Source organism: Protopterus annectens, chromosome 9.part0 (assembly GCF_019279795.1).
Source record: "Protopterus annectens isolate FY-2018-M chromosome 9.part0, PAN1.0, whole genome shotgun sequence".
NCBI lineage: Eukaryota > Metazoa > Chordata > Ceratodontiformes > Protopteridae > Protopterus > Protopterus annectens.
Window position 1 is genome coordinate 1,742,100,686 of NC_056743.1, and position 21,491 is coordinate 1,742,122,176.

A 21,491-nucleotide genomic window follows, 5' to 3' on the forward strand; every position below is an offset into this window, starting at 1 on the left:
TGGGCTCCCCCATTTCTCTGTTATCATGCTGAAGACTTGTGGATGTAGTTTCCACTCGTGAGGATCCATAAGTTTCTGCTTAAATCGTCTGCCAGAGTGTTTTGTTTTCCTGGCGGGAATTGAGCTTGAGATGTATTTGGTAGGTCAAAGCTGTCCCACAGTGCCATGGCTAATCTGCAAAGTGGGTATGAGTGTGTGCCCCCTTGCTTGTTTATATACCACATGACTGTGGTGTTGTCAGTCTGTACCAGTAGTTGTCCTGGATGAAGTAAGTCCTTGAAGGCTGTTAGGACATTTCGACAGCTAGCATCTCTTTCTCGTTGATACGTAGATGCATTTGTTTTGGTGCCCATATGCCCTGAATGCATCTTCCTGGCATGTGGGCCCCCCCAGGCATAATCTGATGTGTCTGTTAAGGTTTGGCTGGCAGGGAGTAGAGTGAAGGGCCGTCCCATGTTTTGGTGACAGGCCTTTGCCCACCATAGAAACTCCTGTTGCAGGCAGGGAATGAGAGGAATCATTGTTTCCAGACTGTGTGAATGTTGACTCCATAAACTTTTTAGGTACCATTGAAGTTTCCTCATATGCAGTCTTACATATGGAATTAGTAGGATGCAGGATGCCATGAAGCCCAGAGCCTGCAGAATTTGTCTTGCAGAAGACTGGGTTTTTGTTGCCATCAGTTTGAAGTAAGTAGTCAGTTGCCTTTGTTTGTCTGGCGTAAGGTAAGCAATCAGGGCTGTTGTATTCAAGCTTGCACCCAGGAATGTTATTTTTGAGAGGGTACCAATTGTGATTTCTTTTCGTTTATAGTGTACCCTAGGCATGTTAGAAGCCTTTTTACAAACGCCAGGTGTCGAAGAAGAGTGCCCTTGTTCTCTGCTTGAATGAGACAGTCGCCCAAGGATATATTTGTATACTTCTGTCTGCAAAATGCAATTACTGGTGACAGTGTCATGTTGTCTGTGAACACAGAGGGGGCCTGGGCAGAGAGGGTGAAATGATTGTAGAGCTAGAAGCAATGCTCGCATTTCCCTGAAGTTGATGTGTTCTGTTTTCCGGGAGGGAGACTAAACTCCCTGAACTGTAAATATGCCCAAGGCTGCCCCAAGCCCAAGTTTGAAGCATCTGTGTAGAGTTCCAAGACTGGAGTGAGAGGGTGCAGAGGTAGTCCTGAATTTAGGGCCATCTGCTGGATCCACCAGAGCAGTTCCCTCTTTAGACAAGGAATGAGGGGTGCTTTGTACTCTAGTGGGCAAGAATGCTGGGTCCATGCATATCTAAGGAACCACTGGAACTTCCTCAAGTGGAATCTTGCCATTGGCACCATGAGAATGGTTAATGCCATGACTCCCAGCACCCTGAGGAACTCCCTGGCCGTGATGCGAGTCAAGGGGAGAAGGGAGTGAAAGGAGGACCAAAGGTCCTGCACCCTCTGAGGTGGAAGTGACTCTCATAATATTATGTCTGTCTGGATTCAACAAGTCAGGAAAATGTGGTGCTGTGAAGGAGTAAGGACCGACTTCTTGAAGTTGATGGTGAATCCCAGTTTTCCAAGGAGGGAAATGGTCTCCAGATTTTGAAGTAGTGTGAGACGAGTTGGAGCCTGTAGGAACAGGTCATCCAGATATGGAAAAATCTGGATACCCAAAAGCCTGCAATGTGCAATCACTGAGCGAGGCATTTTGTGAACACCCTTGGAGCTGTAGAAAGATCAAAGAGCAAGGCAGGGAACTGAAAATGCCAGGAACCCACAGAAAAACATTAAAAAAATTCCTGAACATGGGGTGAATGGGGATGTGAAGGTAAGCATCTTTTATACCTACAGATGCTATGTATCCCTGCGGAAGAATAAGAGGGAACAGAGTTTGGAGTATCAACATTCTACAGGAAGGAACCTTTAAGAAAGTGTTGAGATGGGATAAATCCAGGACTGTTCTCCAGGGGCCATTTTTTCTGGGCACTAAGAACATTCTTGAATAAAAGCCTTTTCATCTTGTGGTTTGAAGAGCCCTTTGAATACAGCTCTGTTGTCGAAGCTCCCAAAGGAGCTTTGGAAAGTGGCGCAACTGCTCTCGGGGGCAAAACATGAAGTATCTTTGATTATGGAAAGAACCCAGGTATCTTGGCTGATGCTATCCCAGACCCTGTGAGTGTTTGAAAGGCAAAGTGAATAAGAGACATCAGCAGGGTTGTCACAGACTCCCTGCTTTGACAAGAAAGGACTTGCTTTTGTGAGGGTGACTGTGAACCTCTAGGCATCTGCTCCATCTCTTGCTTCCTCTGAAAAGTCTTACTGGAGGAACACAGTGTGGCTGTGGGTGAATACAGGTTTAGATGGGAAATTCTTATGAAACCTGGGCACAGGAGAAACCAAGATGCGTTTCAACTCCTTGAGTTACTTTTTTTTTCTGTAGGGACTTGGGTTCGTAGGATGAGACTAGGCTTACTGGCCCGGAGGCCCTTATAAGCCTAGTCAAGAATTTTGCCCATGTTCCCCCAAAGTCAGCACCCATTTCCCCTGCCCAGCAGGGACATTGGTGGGATGAATTTTCTGTTTCTCATCCAGTTATCCAGGTTCCTCAAACAGGGGTAGTGAGGTACTCTGCTTGACATGGAGAGGGAGTCTATTCCACAGATGGGCGAGTCTTTGGGACACAAATCTATCCCACCAACAAGTTCTACTAATGTCACAGACCAGGCTGGGTCTGATATGGTCTTGCATGCCAGACACAAGTCACCTCTGAGCATTCTGTATGAGACTGAATACAGGGCTTTTATCCTATTTGTATAGGATAGGTTTCAGACCCTAGATTTTCCTGGTAAAGAACCTCTGTAGTCTCTCCAGCTGCTGCATGTGCTTGGCAAGGTACATGCCGAAGGGGGTATTGTACTTGATAATGGGCCTGATAAGGGAGGAGTACTGGGATGTTATGACCTCCTTATTCCTGGATGAAATACTTTTACTTATGAGGTGGGCCATGTATAAAGCCTTCCACATAAGGGAGGCAACGTGGTGATCAAAAATCAGGTTGCTATCAACCTGGGTACCCAAGTTCCTCATGACCGATTGCGTGCTTAGTACATTGTTTTTAATGTGATAAGTGGGGATGCCATTTTTCCCAAAGGGGGATAGGGATGAATTTCTTCGCATTCGGTTTGAGGCCATGCTTCTGGTACCAGTCATTAGTTTGAGTAAGGCCCTCTTGGAGGATTTTCACATCATTAGGGGAATTCAAGTGCACAGCTTGCAGTCATCTGTAAACCTGGTCAGCCACAGACCACTGATTTAGACTTACACTTCAGAAAAATACATCACAAATAGTAGTGGCCCAAAGACCTATCCTTGGGGTATGCTGCTCTTTACTGGTCTACTACTACTAGAGGTGGCTTCCCCTATTTTGACTGAGTGGGCTCCATCAGTGAGCCATTTAGCTACCCATCTGGTAATATACAGGTTGTTGTCTAGCTAGGAGCTTATCTATTATGCCAGAGTGGGGAATAGTGTTGAAAGTTTTGGCTAGGTCAAGGTAGGCGGGTGTGCACAGTCTTCCCCTTATCCATAGCTTTGGTGACTGTTTCTAAGTCCATAAAGTTTAACAGGCACGATCTCCCTTTGACAAAACCAAACTGTGGGGGGTGGGGGTGGGGGTCAAGTGTTTGGAGTTTGCCACTGTCCTTGTCTATAAAGTCCATGATGATGTGTTCCATGACCTTGCAGATCAGGCTAGCTAGGCTGATGGGTCTATAACTGCCTGGATCGATGGACATTCCACCTTTGTGTAGATTGATGACAGTACTGTCCTCCAATCGGCTGGGATAAAGCTGGTGCTCAGGCTTTGGTTGAATAGGGTGCCTAATGGTGCTAAGAGCTCATGCCCGAGTTCATATAGGACACAGCCAGGGATGTTGTCAGGTCCCATGGAGGCTGTATTTCTTGCCTTTGAGAGATTATTAAAGACCTGCTGCTCAATGGTCAGGAGAGGAGGGATGCAGGTGCTGGGGATGTCCTGATTTACTGATGGGGGGGGGGGGGGGGCAGGGGTGTGAAGTTCTCACTAAACCTGTCTGCCAGCAGGTTGGCTATATCTATGGCATTTGTGTATGTGGTGTTATTGACCACCATTTCAGAGGAGATTTGGGTGTTATCTTTGAGATTGTGGGCGTATGTGAAGAAGGCCTTGTGACTGACCATAGTGGATGTGACCAATTTGGACTCGAAGTTAGCCTTAGAGAATTTCACTAGTGATCTTATTTGCTTGTTCAGACAATGGAGAGTTTGCTTCCAAATTGGCACCTGCCCCTTCCTGATACTGGACAGCAATTGTTTTCCTTTTATTATACAGTTTATTTGTTGCTGTCCACCAGACAAGTTTTCTCTTCCTTGAGGATGACTTGTTCTCGTCAGGTATTGCTACATCCATACAGCTATGTAGGTGCTCATAGTTTTTTGGTGTAGGCTTGGGCATTAGTGCTAGTTCCAACTGAAGGGAAGGTGGCTGTGAAGCTGTTTATGCCTGCTCTCAGGAGATTGTAGTCAGCTTTGGAAATTTTTTTTTTTTTTTTGTTTGACAATGGCAAGGGCAGCTCAGGGGAGATGGTGACTTCTAAAGTGATCACTTTATGGTCAGATCATACCAAGGAGGATTAAACTGTAGAGGTAGTTAGAGTAGCTACTCATGTTGGTTAGTACCAGGTCCAGGATATTTTCACCTCTCATGGGGGTGCTGACCAGCTGATCCAATGCATTGGCATTGACAAAGTCAAGGGATCTCTGGGCGTTCATACTTGGGCTAGAATAGGTCTTCCATTTTATGGTTGGGTAGTTAAAGTCACACAGGATCAGTGTAGTGTTGAATCTTGATGGATTCAAGTGCAGATAGGTGAAGTGGGCATCCTGAGTCATGGATGGGGGTCTGTAGCTGGCTATGATTTGAATAGGTGTTTTGTCAACAGTAAACTGCACTTGGTGTCTCCCCTGTGCATCATACTATTTGACCAGCCTGGAGGTGTGTATGTCTGATAAATATTGAAACTCCACCTCCTTTGGCTTTGCAACCCTCCATTTGGGGTCTGAAAGTATGGCAGGATGAGTAAACTGGTAAGGGTGGCGTGCTCTCCGCAGCTCTGAAATAGGTTTCAGTGACTGCACAAATGTCAGCATCCTCCAGGGCGAGGAATGTTTGCAATGAGTACAGTTTCATGCTAAGACTCCTAGCATTTAGCAGCATGACCTTTAAATTTCATTTAGAATAATTTTTCACATTGGTAATTTTGCCCTCATGACGTGCCTAAAAAAGGCACTATGGGGGAGGCAAAGAGCCTTTGCCACAAGCCTGAAGCCCAGGGGGGACAGATGAAGGCCATCTCTGGCAAAGCATCATGGTCTGTCAATCACATCCTCCCAGGCTGTCAGGTACTGGATCCCCTTGGAATGACACCAGAAACTAAGCCAATTGTTAAAGTCAATCATTTTCTGTTTTTATTCAGGCATCATTCTGCATGACTGTAGGATGCTGCTTAAGGCTAGGGAAATACATGCCTGGGACACGTTCAGTGAGCTCAATCCTCTCTCTCTTCATATAGTCCAGACAGGTACGCCTCAAGTCATTCACACCAACACAGACTAGGAGACAAGAGTCAAAAAAGTACCTGTTAAGAGACTTGAGTGCTTGTGTGATATGGCAGATTCTAGCACCTGACAAGCAACTTACTGTGACTTTCTCTTTGTCTAGCCTAGTGAGAAGCACATCTGTGTCTCTCATGACAGTCTCTCCTATGGCTGGTATGTTGGGTTGTGGCTGGGCCTTACAGGCTGAGAGAGACAGGAGTGTGTACTATGTGCGGTGCTTGGTGCTGCGGGGTGTGATGTGCATGTGTGTTTTTGCCTCAGAGGTTTCTTGTTTAGGTATGTTTTTGTTGAGAACCTCTGCATATGTAGGTGTGTGTTGTACAGGTGTGGGTGGTGGGAGACATGTGGTGTTTGTACTGTTTGTGCAGACAACCTTCTCAGTGCCAGATGTACTGGCTTGTGATTGAGACAGCAAGGATTCTAGGTTCTTAATGTAATTCCATCTCTCTCATATTGTGTTCCTAGGTGGTAGTAGTAGAGGGTTGTCTGTGTACATGAGCCAGTTGCTGCACTGTCTCAGGATGCCCATATCAACCAGACTAGCAGGAAAAACCACTGGAAATTGTCAGTCTATGGTCGTCAGAATCGGTGGAAGAGAGGTCAGGGAAAGTAGAGCAGTTACTATCTCAGTAGAGTACCTATAGGTGTGAGTAGGGCTGTTTAAAATCAATACAGTAGCTGCAAGGGAGGGCCCTCACTTACACAGGAGTGCTGGTAAGTATAAATGTAGCTGAGGTACCTTGCTATGGGTTAAAACAGCGCAGCAGTGATGCGCAAACGAGCACAAACATGGGGTTTAAATACCACAAAAGCAAAAGTAAAACAGAAATACTGGAATTGAGCAATCAACCCTTGTCCCTGAGATCTTAGCTAAACACCCTATGCCAGACCAGTTCCAACCATTTCACTTAATCCCACTAAGTGCAGGCAGGCCCCAGCCAACACAAGATGGTGTAGCAGGAAACGGAGGAATCACAAACCAATCTGGATGCAGCAAAACCTGTAACCAGACTATACTAAAGATATTTAAACTCTCTTTAGATCGATTTAACACACGGGAAACAAATACACACTTAAATATAACAATAGCAAACTGATTTAAACAAATTAACCAATTAAACAGCACAAAAGCTCAAAACTGAGCTCTGTTCTGGCAACCTTCAATTAGATGAGTTCTAACTGCACACTCCTACCACTAGGGTGCAGGGGAACCCTCCCCAACAAAAGATGGACTGATTTAGTGCTCATGTTATACAAACAGAGCTAGATTCAGCAGGTCTGAATCTAGTCTATGCTACAACAAAGGACACCAATTTCAGAAAAAAAAAAAACAGTTCAAATAAGCAGGCACAATAACCTTTCAACCAGCAATTCCCAGCTCAAAAGGGAGGAATCTACCCTCTTCTCCCACAAGAGTGTAGACCACAAACCTTAAAATAACTGGCCTGAAGCCCAAGTGCTTAAACCAGAAGTAAGACACTTTTAGAATAACAGACATACTAAGCCTTCAACCAGCAATTCCCAACTTAGAATGATGTAAGCTACCTCTCCTGCTACAAGAGTGTAGAACACAAACCTTCCTAACTGGCATGAAGCCCAAGTGCTTTAACCAAAAGGCTTAGAACAATTACAATTTAATCAGGCTACTAACAAGCAGTGATAAATGCAGCAAAATAAATGCAACTGAATACTTTTAAGAACAAGCAGCAAAACTAATAAAGTAGGAAGAAACACAAATACAGTAAAAGCAGCTGAATAAAGTGCAATTTTTTATGTTACGTTGGAAGGGAGGAAACACGATAATTCAAAGTTGAGAAACTAAGAGGGTGAGGCCTTCCCAAATGATTTCTCTGTACTCAATAGAATGAGCTGATGAGATGGGACATTTGAGTGTCCAAAATGAGATTTATAGTACGGGCGGGCAACTTAAAAGCCACCAAATTTAACACAAGAATGGGATGGGAGGGAAAATGCAGCCAGAGACCAGCAATATTTAGAGCAAGCAGGCCAAACACTTCAGCTAAATAGAGGTATTTCTAAATAAATAAAAAAAATGCTGTTTCTTAGCTCCTCCCACTAATTAACTGATGATGTTAAGTTGTCAATCTCGCCTTCATTCTTGCTGGATGAGTTCGGAGCAGATCCTCGGCTCCGACTCGGCCAATACTAAAGCCCGAGAGCTAATTCCACCGGCTCGAGGCTCCCCTATATCCCACAATGCTAGGCGGTAACTACCCAGATCTCGTTTGCCGCTATAGCTGACGAGGTGTGCTTTTCTACCGGCTCAGGCAGGTTAGTCAAATTTACTTTTAGGTACTGCTAATAACCCCCCCTTTTTAGTTCTAATACATATCCTTTACTTTAAATTTAACTTTTAGATATATCGACCCCTATTTGTCAAGCCCTTCCCTTTTTACCCTTGTTCTAGGCCTTCGGCCCTTCCCTCACCCTAGTCCCTTATTAGATTAGTGTTGTAGGGGCTTGTGTGTGTGCGTTTCTGTATTAACATTAATATTTTATTTTTAATTTATCTGTAGAGAGTGTCTGGATTGTGTTTGTGTGTGTTAGCCTCTCTTTTTTCACTATGTCTAAAGACAAGGTCTCAGGCTTCAAGAAGTGTGACTCGTGCTGTCAGAAAATGTCTCTGACAGATGGTCACACTTCTTGTGTGTATTGCCTGGGGCCTTTGCACCTGCAGGACTCTTGTGCTTTTTGTCATGGATTTAGCCCTAGAGTCCTGCAGGAACGCAAGAATAAACTTATCTTGCGGGGCTTATTAAAGCCTGAAGGCCCCCAGACTCAATCTGTGTCGGGGAAGCCTTCAAAAACTTCCAAGCAGTCGGCTCCTGCTCCTGAGTCGACTGCTGAGAAGTCTAAGCAGGTTTCGACATCGGCTCCGGCTGGAGCCGATGTTTCTAAGCCTCATACTGTTACCTCGGCTCCGGCTGGAGCCCAGGCTGATAAGGGTATCGGAGCCGACAAAGTCTTATCGGAGCCACATTCGAGAAAGAGGTCCAGGTCCCCCTCTATCGGATCCGTGCACTCGGCGCCAGGATCCCCTCTCCTTTCGGAGCGAAGTCACAAAACTCATTCCTCTCGGTCTTCCAGGTTATCAGACCATGATTTGCAGAGGGTGGTAAGTAGACTTCTCAAGTCCGAGACACTGGCCCAAATGCTGCATAGCCCGACTCACCAGTCAGGGGCTATTCCCGTTCCCCAATACATTCCTCCTCAGACTCCTTCGAGTTCGGAGCCAAGGCTTGTCGGAGCCATGACTGTCGGTGCGTCGGATCCGATACCTTCCATTTCGGCTCCGTCGTCTGCCCCGATCTCCTCTTTGGAGGGATCTCGCCGAGCTTCCCTCGTCTGCTCCGAGGGGGCGAGTGGCATCGGACCCTTGTCCGACCCCGCTCTCCCTCTCGGGGCTTCGGCGTTGGTGAGTTCAGCTCCGACATCGGCTTCGGAGCCGTCTCTGTCGGTGCCGGAGGAGGTCCTTGTCTCTTTGGAGCGAGGGCCTCGGGCCTTGCCTGACAGGGGTGCCTTCGAGGTCATGCGGAGCGTGCTAGAACCAGGTTCTGCCCCACAGTCAGCTCCTTCAGCCCCTCCATCTACAGTGCCTGCGGTGATTTCTACTCACCCCCTTATCCCAGACCGCAGAGAGCCAACTCCTCAAGATTCCCCATTGGGAATTTCCTCCTCTTCCGAGGCCTCTCCTGACCCTGCAGGAGATCCCCCAAGGAAGAGGCAGTGCAAGAGGAAGCACATTGACTCCCCTGAGTCTATCACCTCTGACACTGACTTAGAGGAATCCGAAGGGTCCCCTCGATCCCCCTCTGAGGATGTCTCCTTTGCTGACATCCTTGAGATCCTGAAACAGAGGGGGAACTGGCCAGCCCTTAATCCTTCGGAGGATGAGTCAGTGTATCTTGAGGCGTTTGGTTCTCGCCCTTCTACCTCCTGGGTGTCCCCTCCCTTTGACCCCCTTATGGAAGTGGTGGCAAGGAAGGCTTGGACGGCTCCTGACTCAGTGGAACCCACCCCGAGGAGACCATCCAAATTTATTACTGCCCCCAAAGACAAAGAGTTTTTATCCAAAGGTGTCCCTGTTGATGCCATGGTGGTGGCTGCGGCCACAAAGAAGGAGTTAGCTGATCCTTCGGTTCCTGTCCATCCTCCTAATAAGGAATCTAGGACCATGGACAGGTACGGCAAGCGGATGTTCTCGTCAGCGACCTTTTCAATGCGGTCGCTGAACTACTTATGCCACTTCACTCGTCTCCAAAGAGATTTACTCAAGGATATGGGTGAACTGATGAAGGATCTTACAGCTGAGGGGTTCAAAGACACAATGAACTCCCAGTTGGCAACCCTAAATTCCATCGTTAACTCCTCCATGCGGCTGGTCTCATACGCAGCAGATGGGGCGAGTAAAGCCGCAGGCACAGGTGTTGCCTTACGAAGGCACGCCTGGATGCGGCTATGCAACTTTGCGGACCCTTTCAAGGCGTCCTTCACCAGTTCTCCCTTTGATGGATCATCCTTGTTTGGTCCACAGGTGAAGGATACATTGACCAGGTACGAGGTAGAAGGTAAGACTCTCTCTGCTGTAGGAGTCCGTTTTTCTACCCCTTCTAGACCCTATCCCAAAGGTCAAAGGGGAGGAAAGATGTGGTTCATAAACAATCCCAGGGAGTCTCATCTGACGCACAAGGCCGATTCCCCTCTAGAGGCAGAGGGGGGAATAATAATAGACGCCTCCCTAGAGGCAGAGGAGGTCCGCAAAACCAGGGCAGCAGAGAAATGTTCTCTGACAAACCCTTTCAGCACCCCTGAGGGGCTGCCCGGCTGTCCACCTTCGGAGGCAGTCGGGGGAAGGTTATCACTGTACCCAAAAGCCTGGCTTTCCCTTACTCAAGACAAATGGGTACAGTCGATCATATCCGAGGGTTACAAAATTCCCTTCATTCACATTCCAACCCAACCAAAAAGATCCCTTCCAGACGTTCCACCCGGTCTAAGGGAACAAGCAGCATTAGAAATTTCAAAGCTGCTATCAAAAAGAGTCATCCAATCAGTCCGGCAGACCAGCAAGGATCCGAATCTACTCCAAATTCTTTTTGGTACCAAAAACAGGGGACTGGAGACCCATACTGGATCTCAGCTACTTAAACAAGTTTGTCAAAAGAGCGAAATTCGGATGGTCACGCTACAGTCCATTCTACCCTTCTTGGGTCAGGACAATTGGATGTGCTCGATAGATCTTCAGGGCGCGTACTACCACATCAAAATGAACAGGCGCTCAGGAGATATCTCCGCTTCAGGCTGGGAGCCAGTCACTACCAATTCAGGGCCCTGCCCTTTGGTCTCACTACAGCCCCGTGTGTTCACCAAATGCATGGCAGTGGTCACGGCTCACTTGAGACGTCAAGGATTCCAGGTGTTTCCGTATCTGGACGACTGGCTCCTTACTGCCACCACCAGACATCAGCTTCTCCTATCCAGGGACTTCACCATCCAATCTTGTCAAGCTCTAGGCATTTCAATAAATTTCGAAAAATCTGCCTTGTCGCCTTGTCAGTCTATTATTTTATAGGCGCCACCTTAGATACACGGACTCTTTCAGCCAGACTCACAGAGCAGAGGGTGTCAGACATTCAGAACCAAGTGTCCCTTCTCTTACAATGTGTCAAAGTCAAAGCCAGACTGGTGTTGAAGGTACTAGGACTCATGGCAGCAGCTATTCCCCTTCTCCCCTTAGCTCGCTTTCACATGAGGATCCTCCAATGGATGCTGTTTACTCAATGGTCCTTTCAACAACTCCGATGTCCCATACCATATTGATAACTCAAGCATGCAAGAATCAACTGTCTTGGTGGATCACATCACCTCAACTTCTCCGAGGAAGACCCTTCACTCTTCCCCCCCCAGTTGCCACGTTGACAACAGATGCCTCCCTGATCGGGTGGGGGGGGCATTATCAGGGCAGGACAGTCCAGGGCACGTGGCAACCTTCGAGTGCCACTTGCACATAAATGTCTTAGAGATGAGAGCAGTGCTTTTAGCGTTGCAAGCCCTTCACGACTCTCTTCCCACGGGGACTATTGCAATTCAAACGGACAAGATGTCCGTAGTGTGGTACATCAACAAACAAGGCGGAACCAGATCATACCCTTTATGTCGAGAAGCACTCAGACTTTGGCAATGGGCGATCTCTTCTCAGCGTTTTCTGATAGCAACGATATTCCCCGGAAATCCAACGTTATTGCAGACAAATTGAGCAGAGCAATTCTCATGCCACACGAGTGGTCTCTAAAGAAGTCAGTTCTAGAAGAAGTATTCCTAAGGTGGGGCCAGCCTTGCTGCGATCTTTTTGCTACTCCCCAAAACAGCAAGTGTCACGACTTCTTCACTCTCTTCCCGTTACCAGGCCATCCCACCAGAGACGCTCTAGTCCACGATTGGCCCCGGGGACTTCTGTATGCCTTTCCCCCCTTTCCACTGATACCTCAACTAATTCAGAAAGCCATCGCCTTGAGAGTGACAATGATCCTCATTGCCCCTTACTGGTCTCGACAGATATGGTTTCCCTTTCTTCATCGTTACCTTTTGGAGCAGCCTTGGCATCTGGACCCAGTACCAGATCTGATCACCCATCAATCGGGTCAGCTGCACCAATCTCTGTCTTCTCTAAACCTCACAGCGTGGTTTCTCCGATTCCAACCTTAGCCAGGCTTCCCTCAATATCTCGCTCGGTCCGAGATATCTTGATAGCCTCTCATAAATCTTCTACCCGGCAGATTTATACTAGCAAATGGAAACGTTTTTCCTTTTGGGCATCATCGAAAAACATAGATCCCTTTACTGCACCTATCCAGTCTATTTTAGACTTTCTAGCAGAACTCTTTCATTTAGGATCTTCTGCATCAACCATCAGAGTTCAATTGGCTGCCATATCAAATTTTCATGTTGGTGTTTCAGAATCCAGCATCATGTCTCACAAACTCTGTAAAGCCTTCTTAAGGGGGTGTATTTCTTCTCAAACCTCCAATCAAAGACCCCCCACCTCAATGGGATTTGAACTTGGTTCTGGCATCTTTAATTCTTCCCCCCTTCGAACCGGCGGCTTCATGTTCTCTGAAGTTGCTTTCTTGGAAGACACTTTTTCTGGTAGCTATAACTTCAGCGAGAAGAGTATCCGAACTCCATGCTCTGTGCAGTCGTCCTCCTTACTTACTTTTTCACAAAGACAGGGTTATCCCTCCGTACTAATCCATCCTTTTTACCAAAAAATTCTTCTCAAATTAACCTAAACCAAGTTATTGATCTCCCTGTTTTTTTCCCTAACTATTCAAATAGGTCAGAACAAAAGCTACATTTTTTAGATGTTCATCGCCAACTGAGATATTACTTAGACAGGACTAAACAATTCAGGAAATCTGATCAATTGTTTCTGTCATATGCGGAAGGTAAATTGGGCCTTCCAGTCACTAAAGTATCCCTTTCTAGATGGCTCACCTCTACAATTACCTTCATCTATGAGATCAGACATCAAAAACTACCCTCAAGACCTAGAGCTCATTCAACTAGGGCATTAGCTACATCCGTAGCTTTTCAAGACAGGTTGCCAATAGATTCAATCTGTGCAGCAGCCACCTGGGCTTCTCCTCATACATTCATTTCACATTACAAATTGGACATGGTTTCCAGAAGCCGTGCCAAATTTGGTTCCACTGTTCTCAAGAGTCTGTTCCGATAGGCCACCCGGGATAAGGTGCTAGGGACGCGGTCCCATCCAGCAAGAATGAAGGCGAGATTGACAACTTAACATTAAGAAGTTATGTACCTACCATAACGTTCCATGTTAGTTGTCTTCTTCGCCTTCTTTCTTCGCCCCACCCTCCTTCCCCAAGCCTGGACAGACCGACCGAATTCTTTGTGTTTTCTTCCGAAAGTTGTTACTCCCACACATTCTCCCACCTCTTCTATCTTTACTGAGGTCTGCCTTTCCTTTACGCAGATTGTTTGAGGTGGGTTTCCCGACTCCATTCTATGGAGACTAGGATTGCTTGGTATAGCTATCAAACGAGATCTGAGTAGTTACCGCCTAGCATTGTGGGATATAGGGGAGCCTCGAGCCGGTGGAATTAGCTCTCGAGCTTTAGTATTGGCCGAGTCGGAGCCGAGGATCGGCTCCGAACCCATCCAGCAAGAAAGAAGGAGAGAAGACAACTAACATGGAACGTTATGGTAGGTACATAACTTCTTATTATTCACTGTTTGGAAAGGAATTTGCTTTTAACTCATCCTAGCCAAGAACTCTTAAAACTTCAATAGAACACAACTGTAATACTAGAATGAGATGCAAAATAGAAGTGAGAAAACCATAACAGAAAAGTTTCAATTCAAAATAAAATGCAGTCAGAGATTAACAAAATTCAGAGCAAGCAGCCAAACACTTAGAGAAGCTGCTGCTGGACCAAATAAGGCTGAATTGTCTAAGGATGCATCCATTAATTTAGATTTGAAGTCATCCTGGAGGGGCTGTCACCTAAGCCAGGAAAATCTTATGCAGCTGCCCTGGCACAAACCTCCTTAGCATTACTTCATTTAATGGAGTGTCTAATCACTTGGGAGGAAGTTCCCAAGATAGAATGGAGCAAGGCTTTTACTTCAGAATCTGGAAGATCTGAAGTGGTGCTTGATGCCCGAGACAAAAGCTCTAAAGAATACTTTGTCATGTGCATCTGATAATCAATGGCCCTGAAAGTCAAGGTGGCTGAAGTATAAGCCTGTTCCCCCCCTCTCTCTCAAGTGTTCTACTCTCCTTGTCTGATGGGAGGAGGGTGGTAGAGAGAAGCATCCAAGATGGCTTATCTGTAGATACAGAAATGACTGCAGGGTCTGCAGCAGGACACACAGAATTTACAATCCTCAGGGACCTTGTAGAAGTGGTCCGGCTTCTTGGGAGATGGGGCCTGAGAGTCTGGGGTTTGGGAAGCATTACTAAAAGGTATCTGGAAAAGCAGGATGCACTGGTGGAACTACAGAAGGTCTAGGGAGATCAGCTTGTAGAAGCTGATAGTATCTTTTTTGGACATCAGAAATTTGGGAGGTGTCCCACTTAGTGTTCTGCCATTTTCCCAACAGTTTTGCCAAATGAAATTTTTTCCACAGGGGAATCGACACTGACTGATTCCTCTTCAGGGAAACATTCCTGAGAGGGAATTTGTGTTGAGTAATCCAAGGATTCCTCTTCATTAGAGGAAAAATCATCAGAAGAATCTTTGTCCCTAATCCTTTTCTCAGAAGGAAAGGGAGCAGAAGTAGGAGCAAGCAGAGAAGGCGGCTTGAGAAAAGGCCTGCCAATCTGTAAGAGCTAGCAGGGAACAAAACCTTGTTTTTTCTTGGCAAAAGAAACAATTTTATGCAACGTCAGAGGGCTGGATAAAGGTCTGCATTCAAAAGTGTGTGACTCAGTTTCCTCTCTTACTAGAGTTCGTGGTACCCCCCCTAGGGCCCGCCGTAATAACAAGCATAGGTTCCCTGTGACATCCTGATTGGATGCCTATTCTCCTCCCAAAGACAAGCTCATGGTTGAAGTCAAAGCGGCCTAAGAACTGGGCTCGGCTTGTGAATCTGTACCTGAAGTCGGATGTGCCTCTGGGTTGACCAACACATCAGGAGATGCATCTGATGGCGGAGGTGCAGCGGCAGCCACAGGCTGAGGTTTCTTGGCCTTGTGCTTTACCGGCTCAGCATCGGACCCAGAGGTACCGTCCATATGTTCAGTTAACAACTTGAGCAGTTGGTTCTCTATACAGATAGCAAGAGAAGAGAGGCATTTTTTCTAAGGGTGTTGGGTACGAAGGACTGGCAAATGCTACAGAACTTATGGTCGTGGCTAGGCCCTAAGCAAGAGAGAGACCGTAGAGGACTGTACTTATTTGAAATTTGTCCCCCACACTGGCACTTGCTCTTCTTGGATGACATAACCAAAACAGCAGTAAAGAGAAAATTTTCCCCAACAGGGACTTTATCTGAGAAAAGGTGAAGTCACAATCACTAAAAAAAAAAAAAAAAAAAAAAAAAAAAAAAAAAACGTCAAAAAAAGCATTCTGACTGGCAGCAGAAAAGTTCTGAGGAATGTATGTGCATACGTCGCTTTTATGTCCTACGTCTGACGTACCATGTACCCTTGAGCAGTACAAGAATTTTATACACTGGCCGACAGTTCACCTTCTGGCAGGAGATCCCTCAGGTTCATAGGTTCATAGATTAGTACTAGGCTAACTGCCCTTGCGAGTCATTTGAAGCCTAGCCAATTATCCCCTGAGAGATTCAAACCCTGTACCTTATGTTTGTAAGGCAAACACCTTAACCATTAGGCCAACCTCCCAACCCCTTAAAAGGTTATGAATACTGCAGCAAGTGACTAGAATGACGTCAAATAAAGCTGTGAAGATCACAGAAGTCAGACTTTTAACAAATATTAGCTGGCTAACTGTTCAGGAATGTTTGCCATCAACTGCTTCCTTATGTATGTTTTAAGGCTGAAATAAGGTAAACAGGATGTAAAAAGAAGCCACCAACTAGTGACTCAAATAATGACTGGATTGAATGCAGACATCAAAAGCTCATTAATCTCAATTGCAAATTATCCTGGCTGCAAAAAGGCAGGCAAACAATCTTTGTTCCTCTTTTGATACAGTTACAAGTTTGATCAGGGTCAGGATTTAAGGCAACTGACATGAAGTATATGTACTGCGATGACAACAGCAAATTCAAAACAGACAAAAATACATTTTTTTATTTCATTTCATTAGGTACTTACTTCATCCTGTTCCTCTTCACTATCATCATCACTGACAATCGGCCTGGCTCGAGACCCACGACCTAGACGTCGACGGCCTTTGCCCCTCTCTGAGCCTCTCTCCCTCTTGCCTAGTTTAATTTTAACCTTAACTGAACGGGCTATTGGAAAAAACAATAAATAATTTTGAGATAACTAACTACAAGATGCACTAAAAAAGATCAAGCACATGAGAAATCTGCTATGTTATAATACAATCCCTGGCACACACTGCTCTGTACACTGCAGTGTATATTTATACACGCATTTAACTGGGTAAGTACATGGTACAATAACCCTTTTCAGGTATGACCCAAGTTACAAGGCAAAAGAAACAGTAATGACAGAAAATACTTAACATATTCAATATCATTTCAAGTGACAACTTTTCGATAAAGTATGTATCCTTCAAGCCTCAAACTGATGCACCACTGGGACAGAACAAAATGAAGTGGTTTGCCAAGTAATAAAATGCATCAGAATATCTGGCTCTTACTTAGGCTTCAAGATGAATAAAGTAAAATGCTAAATATCAGAAAACTGCTCTGGATCCAACACTGAAGCTTCTGATCACAGTTCTGCTATTAGCATACAGTTCATACACATTACCCAGAGAATGCAAATATGTTGCTGCAAGACACTTCATTAATCCAACAATGTCATCTTCCAGTTCACTCCACTTAACAGAGCCACAGGTTCAAGCATGATTAGAAGAAACGTGTGGGTCCAACTATAGATATGAATGGAACGCCACACTAAGCTAATCTAAGATTTTTTTTTCTTTTAAAGGCTCAATTTTGTAGTCTGATTCTTAGCTGTAGTGCCTTCTGTGTATAGCCTGCATATCCTCCCTGTGTCTGCACATTTTCCTTGGTTTTATAGTTTCTTTCTCAAAGACATTCTCAAGGTCAGTCATCCTCGAAGGTGAAGCAGAGAACCATGGGTGAGTGCGCAAGTCCTGTAAAAGACTAATGTTCCATCAGGGGTTAGTTTCTATACTTTGCACACACTGAATGCCAGGACAGAGTCCAGCTCTTCCATGACAATGAGCTACACAAGGGGGGTATCAGACAATCTAATGAATTTTTCTATCTGGTGCCCACATACATTCAAACATCTAAAAGCATCAAAGATAATCATTCTAGACAAATGAAGTGCTTATGCTTAGAACTGCACAGGCTAAATGCACATTGCAATAGTGGTAATGAAGACATCACATTCACAGACTGCTTACTATGAAATTCTTATTTACAAGACCAAGTTACTCAATAAAATTACAAAACAATGCTTGAACTACGTTAGCTATACTTTTTACAGTAGAAAATACTAAACATACACGAAAAGTGCTTGGTAAAAAAAATCCAAATGCATTGCTTTAATTCTCTGAAAACAACTGATAAAATTATAAGACTGCAAAAATGCTAAACCCCATAAACAGATGCATCTAAGAAGCCATGAAAGAGCTGTTAAAGACACCAGAACAGATGGTGAGCCAACAATTTTTTTTTTCAATCCAAATTTATTTTTTAAGAGCCTTTCCACTCCCTTACTGTACTGGCATATGCAAACTCCTACCTTGATAAATACAGTTGGTGCAAGTAAACTTAACATAACAGCAGATGTTCAAATGTTCACTGCTGCATTAGCTTTAGCAATATGGGATATCTTGCCAAGGAAAAATCAAACAGCTTTCAAAGCTTCAGTGCACCCTCCACATGGTCATTTCCTTCTCTAGGTCTTGATCCGGCTTTGCCAGGACCATTTCTCAAAGGGCTCCTAAACAGTTCCCCTTCCACCTCCAAAATGTTGTAATGTTGTAATGTAAACTAGGGTAATTTACATTAACACCGTACTTTTCCGTTATCGGGGCAACAGTCATGAGCATTTGGAATCCTACCGCTCATTATGACGTTGATCGTTCAGCTGTTACTGAAGTGGGTACACCACACACAATTTCTTCTCAAATTTATTAAGTGTGGTCGATCACATTTAATAAATGACAATCTTTTGACTTACAGACTTGTCTTACTCGGATATAATGCACGCAAACTGGGTTTAAAAGGAAGTGAATTAGCATGCAATCTTCGGAGAAAAATCAAGTGTCTCACTGAACTGATTGCCGGTATTAGCTGAATGCCACCCCCCCCCAAAAAAATTAAAATTAAATAGACTGTAGTGGTCTTTAAGTAACATATTCCTGTAATGCGCTGGGTTTTCAACATGCCTAGAAGGGAGTGTGAATGTGAGTGTGTGAACAAACGCGTTGTAATATTTTCCCTTTATGAACTGTTACCCTTTGGTTATACTTTAATTGCTGCACTTTAACAATTGTAAAACATTCAGACACTCCCGCGCTGCTTCATTTCTTTCCCATTTGGCTGATGAACATCACTTTTCACTTCCATCATCTGAAAACGAGAGGCAATCAGGAAGTACCTGTTGCCCCGTTAACGGAAAAGTACCGTTAACACTAATGCAGCAGTGATCAATATGACATAGTTCAACTGTGCAAGTAAACTTACCTTAACAGCAGATGTTTAAATAATCACTGCTGCAGTAGCAGCTACTTCCTTCCACCCCACTTTTTTTATCAGGATATGTATGTACTTTTACTCCTAGCTATGTCCTCTCAGGGCTCAGCATCCCACTCTCAATGGTCACGAAAGCTCAAAGGTTTGGAGCGCAAACCTATTTTTTTAGCCAATTCAGCTTAAGATGTCTAATGGTTTAAAGCACTTGGAAGGTGTCCTGAAATTTTGAAAGCTGGACATCTGTTACATCTAACATACAGATAAGGCTACTGCAGTAGTGATCAATAAAATGACCATCTACAGTGCTTCACCTTTCACTAGTCAGTGGCACCTAATAAGATGAAAGAAAATAGCAACATACCACAGACGCGCGCGCGCGCACACACACACACACACACACCCACCCACCCACCCCTATTTGGCAAATGAAGTGTTATTCAGCCATTGCTAAAGATATTTGCAGACAGTCCACGGCTTTACCCACAGACAGTCATGTTGATGAGGGAACAACACAGTTAAGACTAGCTAATACTGCAGTGTTACCCACCTATCCCAATTTCTAGACTCTAGATAGTACAAGGCATTACTCCAAATACAAGGACCCCAAAAAGTCCACTTGGCTTGCATTAACAGACACTAAAGATTCTGGAAGGTTTATCCTACCCCAAAGTGGAGAGCTTGCAAACGGATGGCATAACTCCTCTCCTGTAGTTTGATGTCCTGGCTACTGCTGAACTTGAGCAGCTAATGTCTCACATGAACATTTCAACACCACTGTAACTGACCTGTTAGTACAGTGATAAACTTGGAAGATTTTAAGCAACAAGGATAACTTACCTACAATCATTTAACACAGAATTTTCTTCAGAAACTAATGTGTTCTGGGCTATTCCATTAAAACCAGAAATGGTGAGTTTAACGTGTAGCACTTATGAATGCACTGAAAGGCATTTATGGGATAGTAACACTAATGATTCAGCAAAACAGTCACAGGATCACAAACAAGAATGACTAACAAGCGACTCGGGAGACTTCCACCTAGTAAGGAAAAGGTACTGGGGTGGAATTAGAGACAGCAAATTCATCCCTAGTGGAAAAAGTCATCCTACAGCATAAACCATTGGTGGCAAAATTCGGCTGCAAGTAGTGATCAGAGGCGCTACAAGGTCAACAGAGACAAAGTGAAGAAAGTACATACATTACAGGACATACTCAAGGGATCTAGTACCTCAAGATGAAGACAAGAAAAGATGAATATGAATGACAAAGTTTCAAACACCATGTGTGCAAACTATAAACACATATGTGATCAAACCACATATGGAAATAAGGCACACAGGGAAAGCTGGTGGTTTAATATAGAAGTCCAGAAAGCTACCTAAAGCAAGGAGTGCAGGAAAAAGTGGGACATAGAAAATATAGACCAATCTAAGAAGGAACACCGCTTGGATAACGAAGAGGCTAAATAAGCTGTCATAACAGAAAACAAGGCAAGAGAGGAACTCTACCAGCTAATGGAAAATGACTTAGCAGGTGGCACAAAGAACCTCTTATCAGGGTGCAAGGCAAAGATAGAAAGATAAAGATAGTAATCAGATACCTTTCTTTACGGATGCCAGCAACAATCTACTCAAGTCCACAGGACATCAAAGGCAGGCAGGAGGAGTACTTCAAGCAGCTTCTGAATGAAGAAAACCTCACAGAAGCCCTGCTGCCACAGACATGGTTGATGAAAGAGGAGGAGTAGCCCACCCATGAACAGTAGTAAGGAAAAGTAAGTCAGGGAAAACCACAGGCTCAAATGAGGTCACGGCTCACAGCAGATATGATCAAAGTATTGGGTAAGTTACAGGAGAAATGTCTCTAGAGGGTACACATTCAAGTACGGACAGAGGCATACCCCTAGATGACTGGGAATGAGCACTCAAATGCCAATGAACAAGAACAAAGGGGACATTCACAACTGTGGGCAGTATAGAAGTATCAAACTCCTGTCACAATGCAAGTACATGAGGGGGTGAATAAAACTAAAACATGGTGGGAGAAAAGATGAGCAGTTTGAATTCAGGTCAGGATGCAACCTGACCCAATGTTTGCCATCAGACATAGTTGAGAAGATGATACAGATGAGGAGAGAGTCCAACTAGGCATTCTTAGAGTTGGAGGAAGGGCATGACAAGATCCCATGCATGTTGATTTGAGCAGTCCTGAGAAGGTTCATAGTCCTGGAAACACTGGCAGAATTAGTGAAGGCTATGTACAAGGACCCAATGGCAAGTACGAATAGTGTTCAGATTAAGGATCCTGTGGAAATGAGAGTGCATAAGGAGTCCACTCTGAGCCCACTGCTGTTCAAGCTGGTGATGGACTGCAACAGCAAACGGGTCTGAGGTGAAAGATCAACAAAGTTGCTGTATGCAGATAAGGCATTACACATGCAGATTCTGAACAAAAACTTCAGCAAATGAGAGGGAAAGTA

General features: G+C 44.8%; 1 protein-coding gene across 1 annotated transcript in view; it reads right to left on the reverse strand.

Annotated features, from left to right (window-relative positions):
* LOC122810775 (transcription activator BRG1-like) overlaps positions 1-21,491 on the reverse strand; it is a 1,556,036-nt gene that overhangs the window by 135,925 nt on the left and 1,398,620 nt on the right. The window contains exon 21 of the mRNA XM_044082336.1: positions 16,464-16,637. Within this exon, the coding sequence (XP_043938271.1) occupies positions 16,464-16,637 (174 nt within the window). The remainder of the gene's footprint in view (positions 1-16,463; positions 16,638-21,491) is intronic.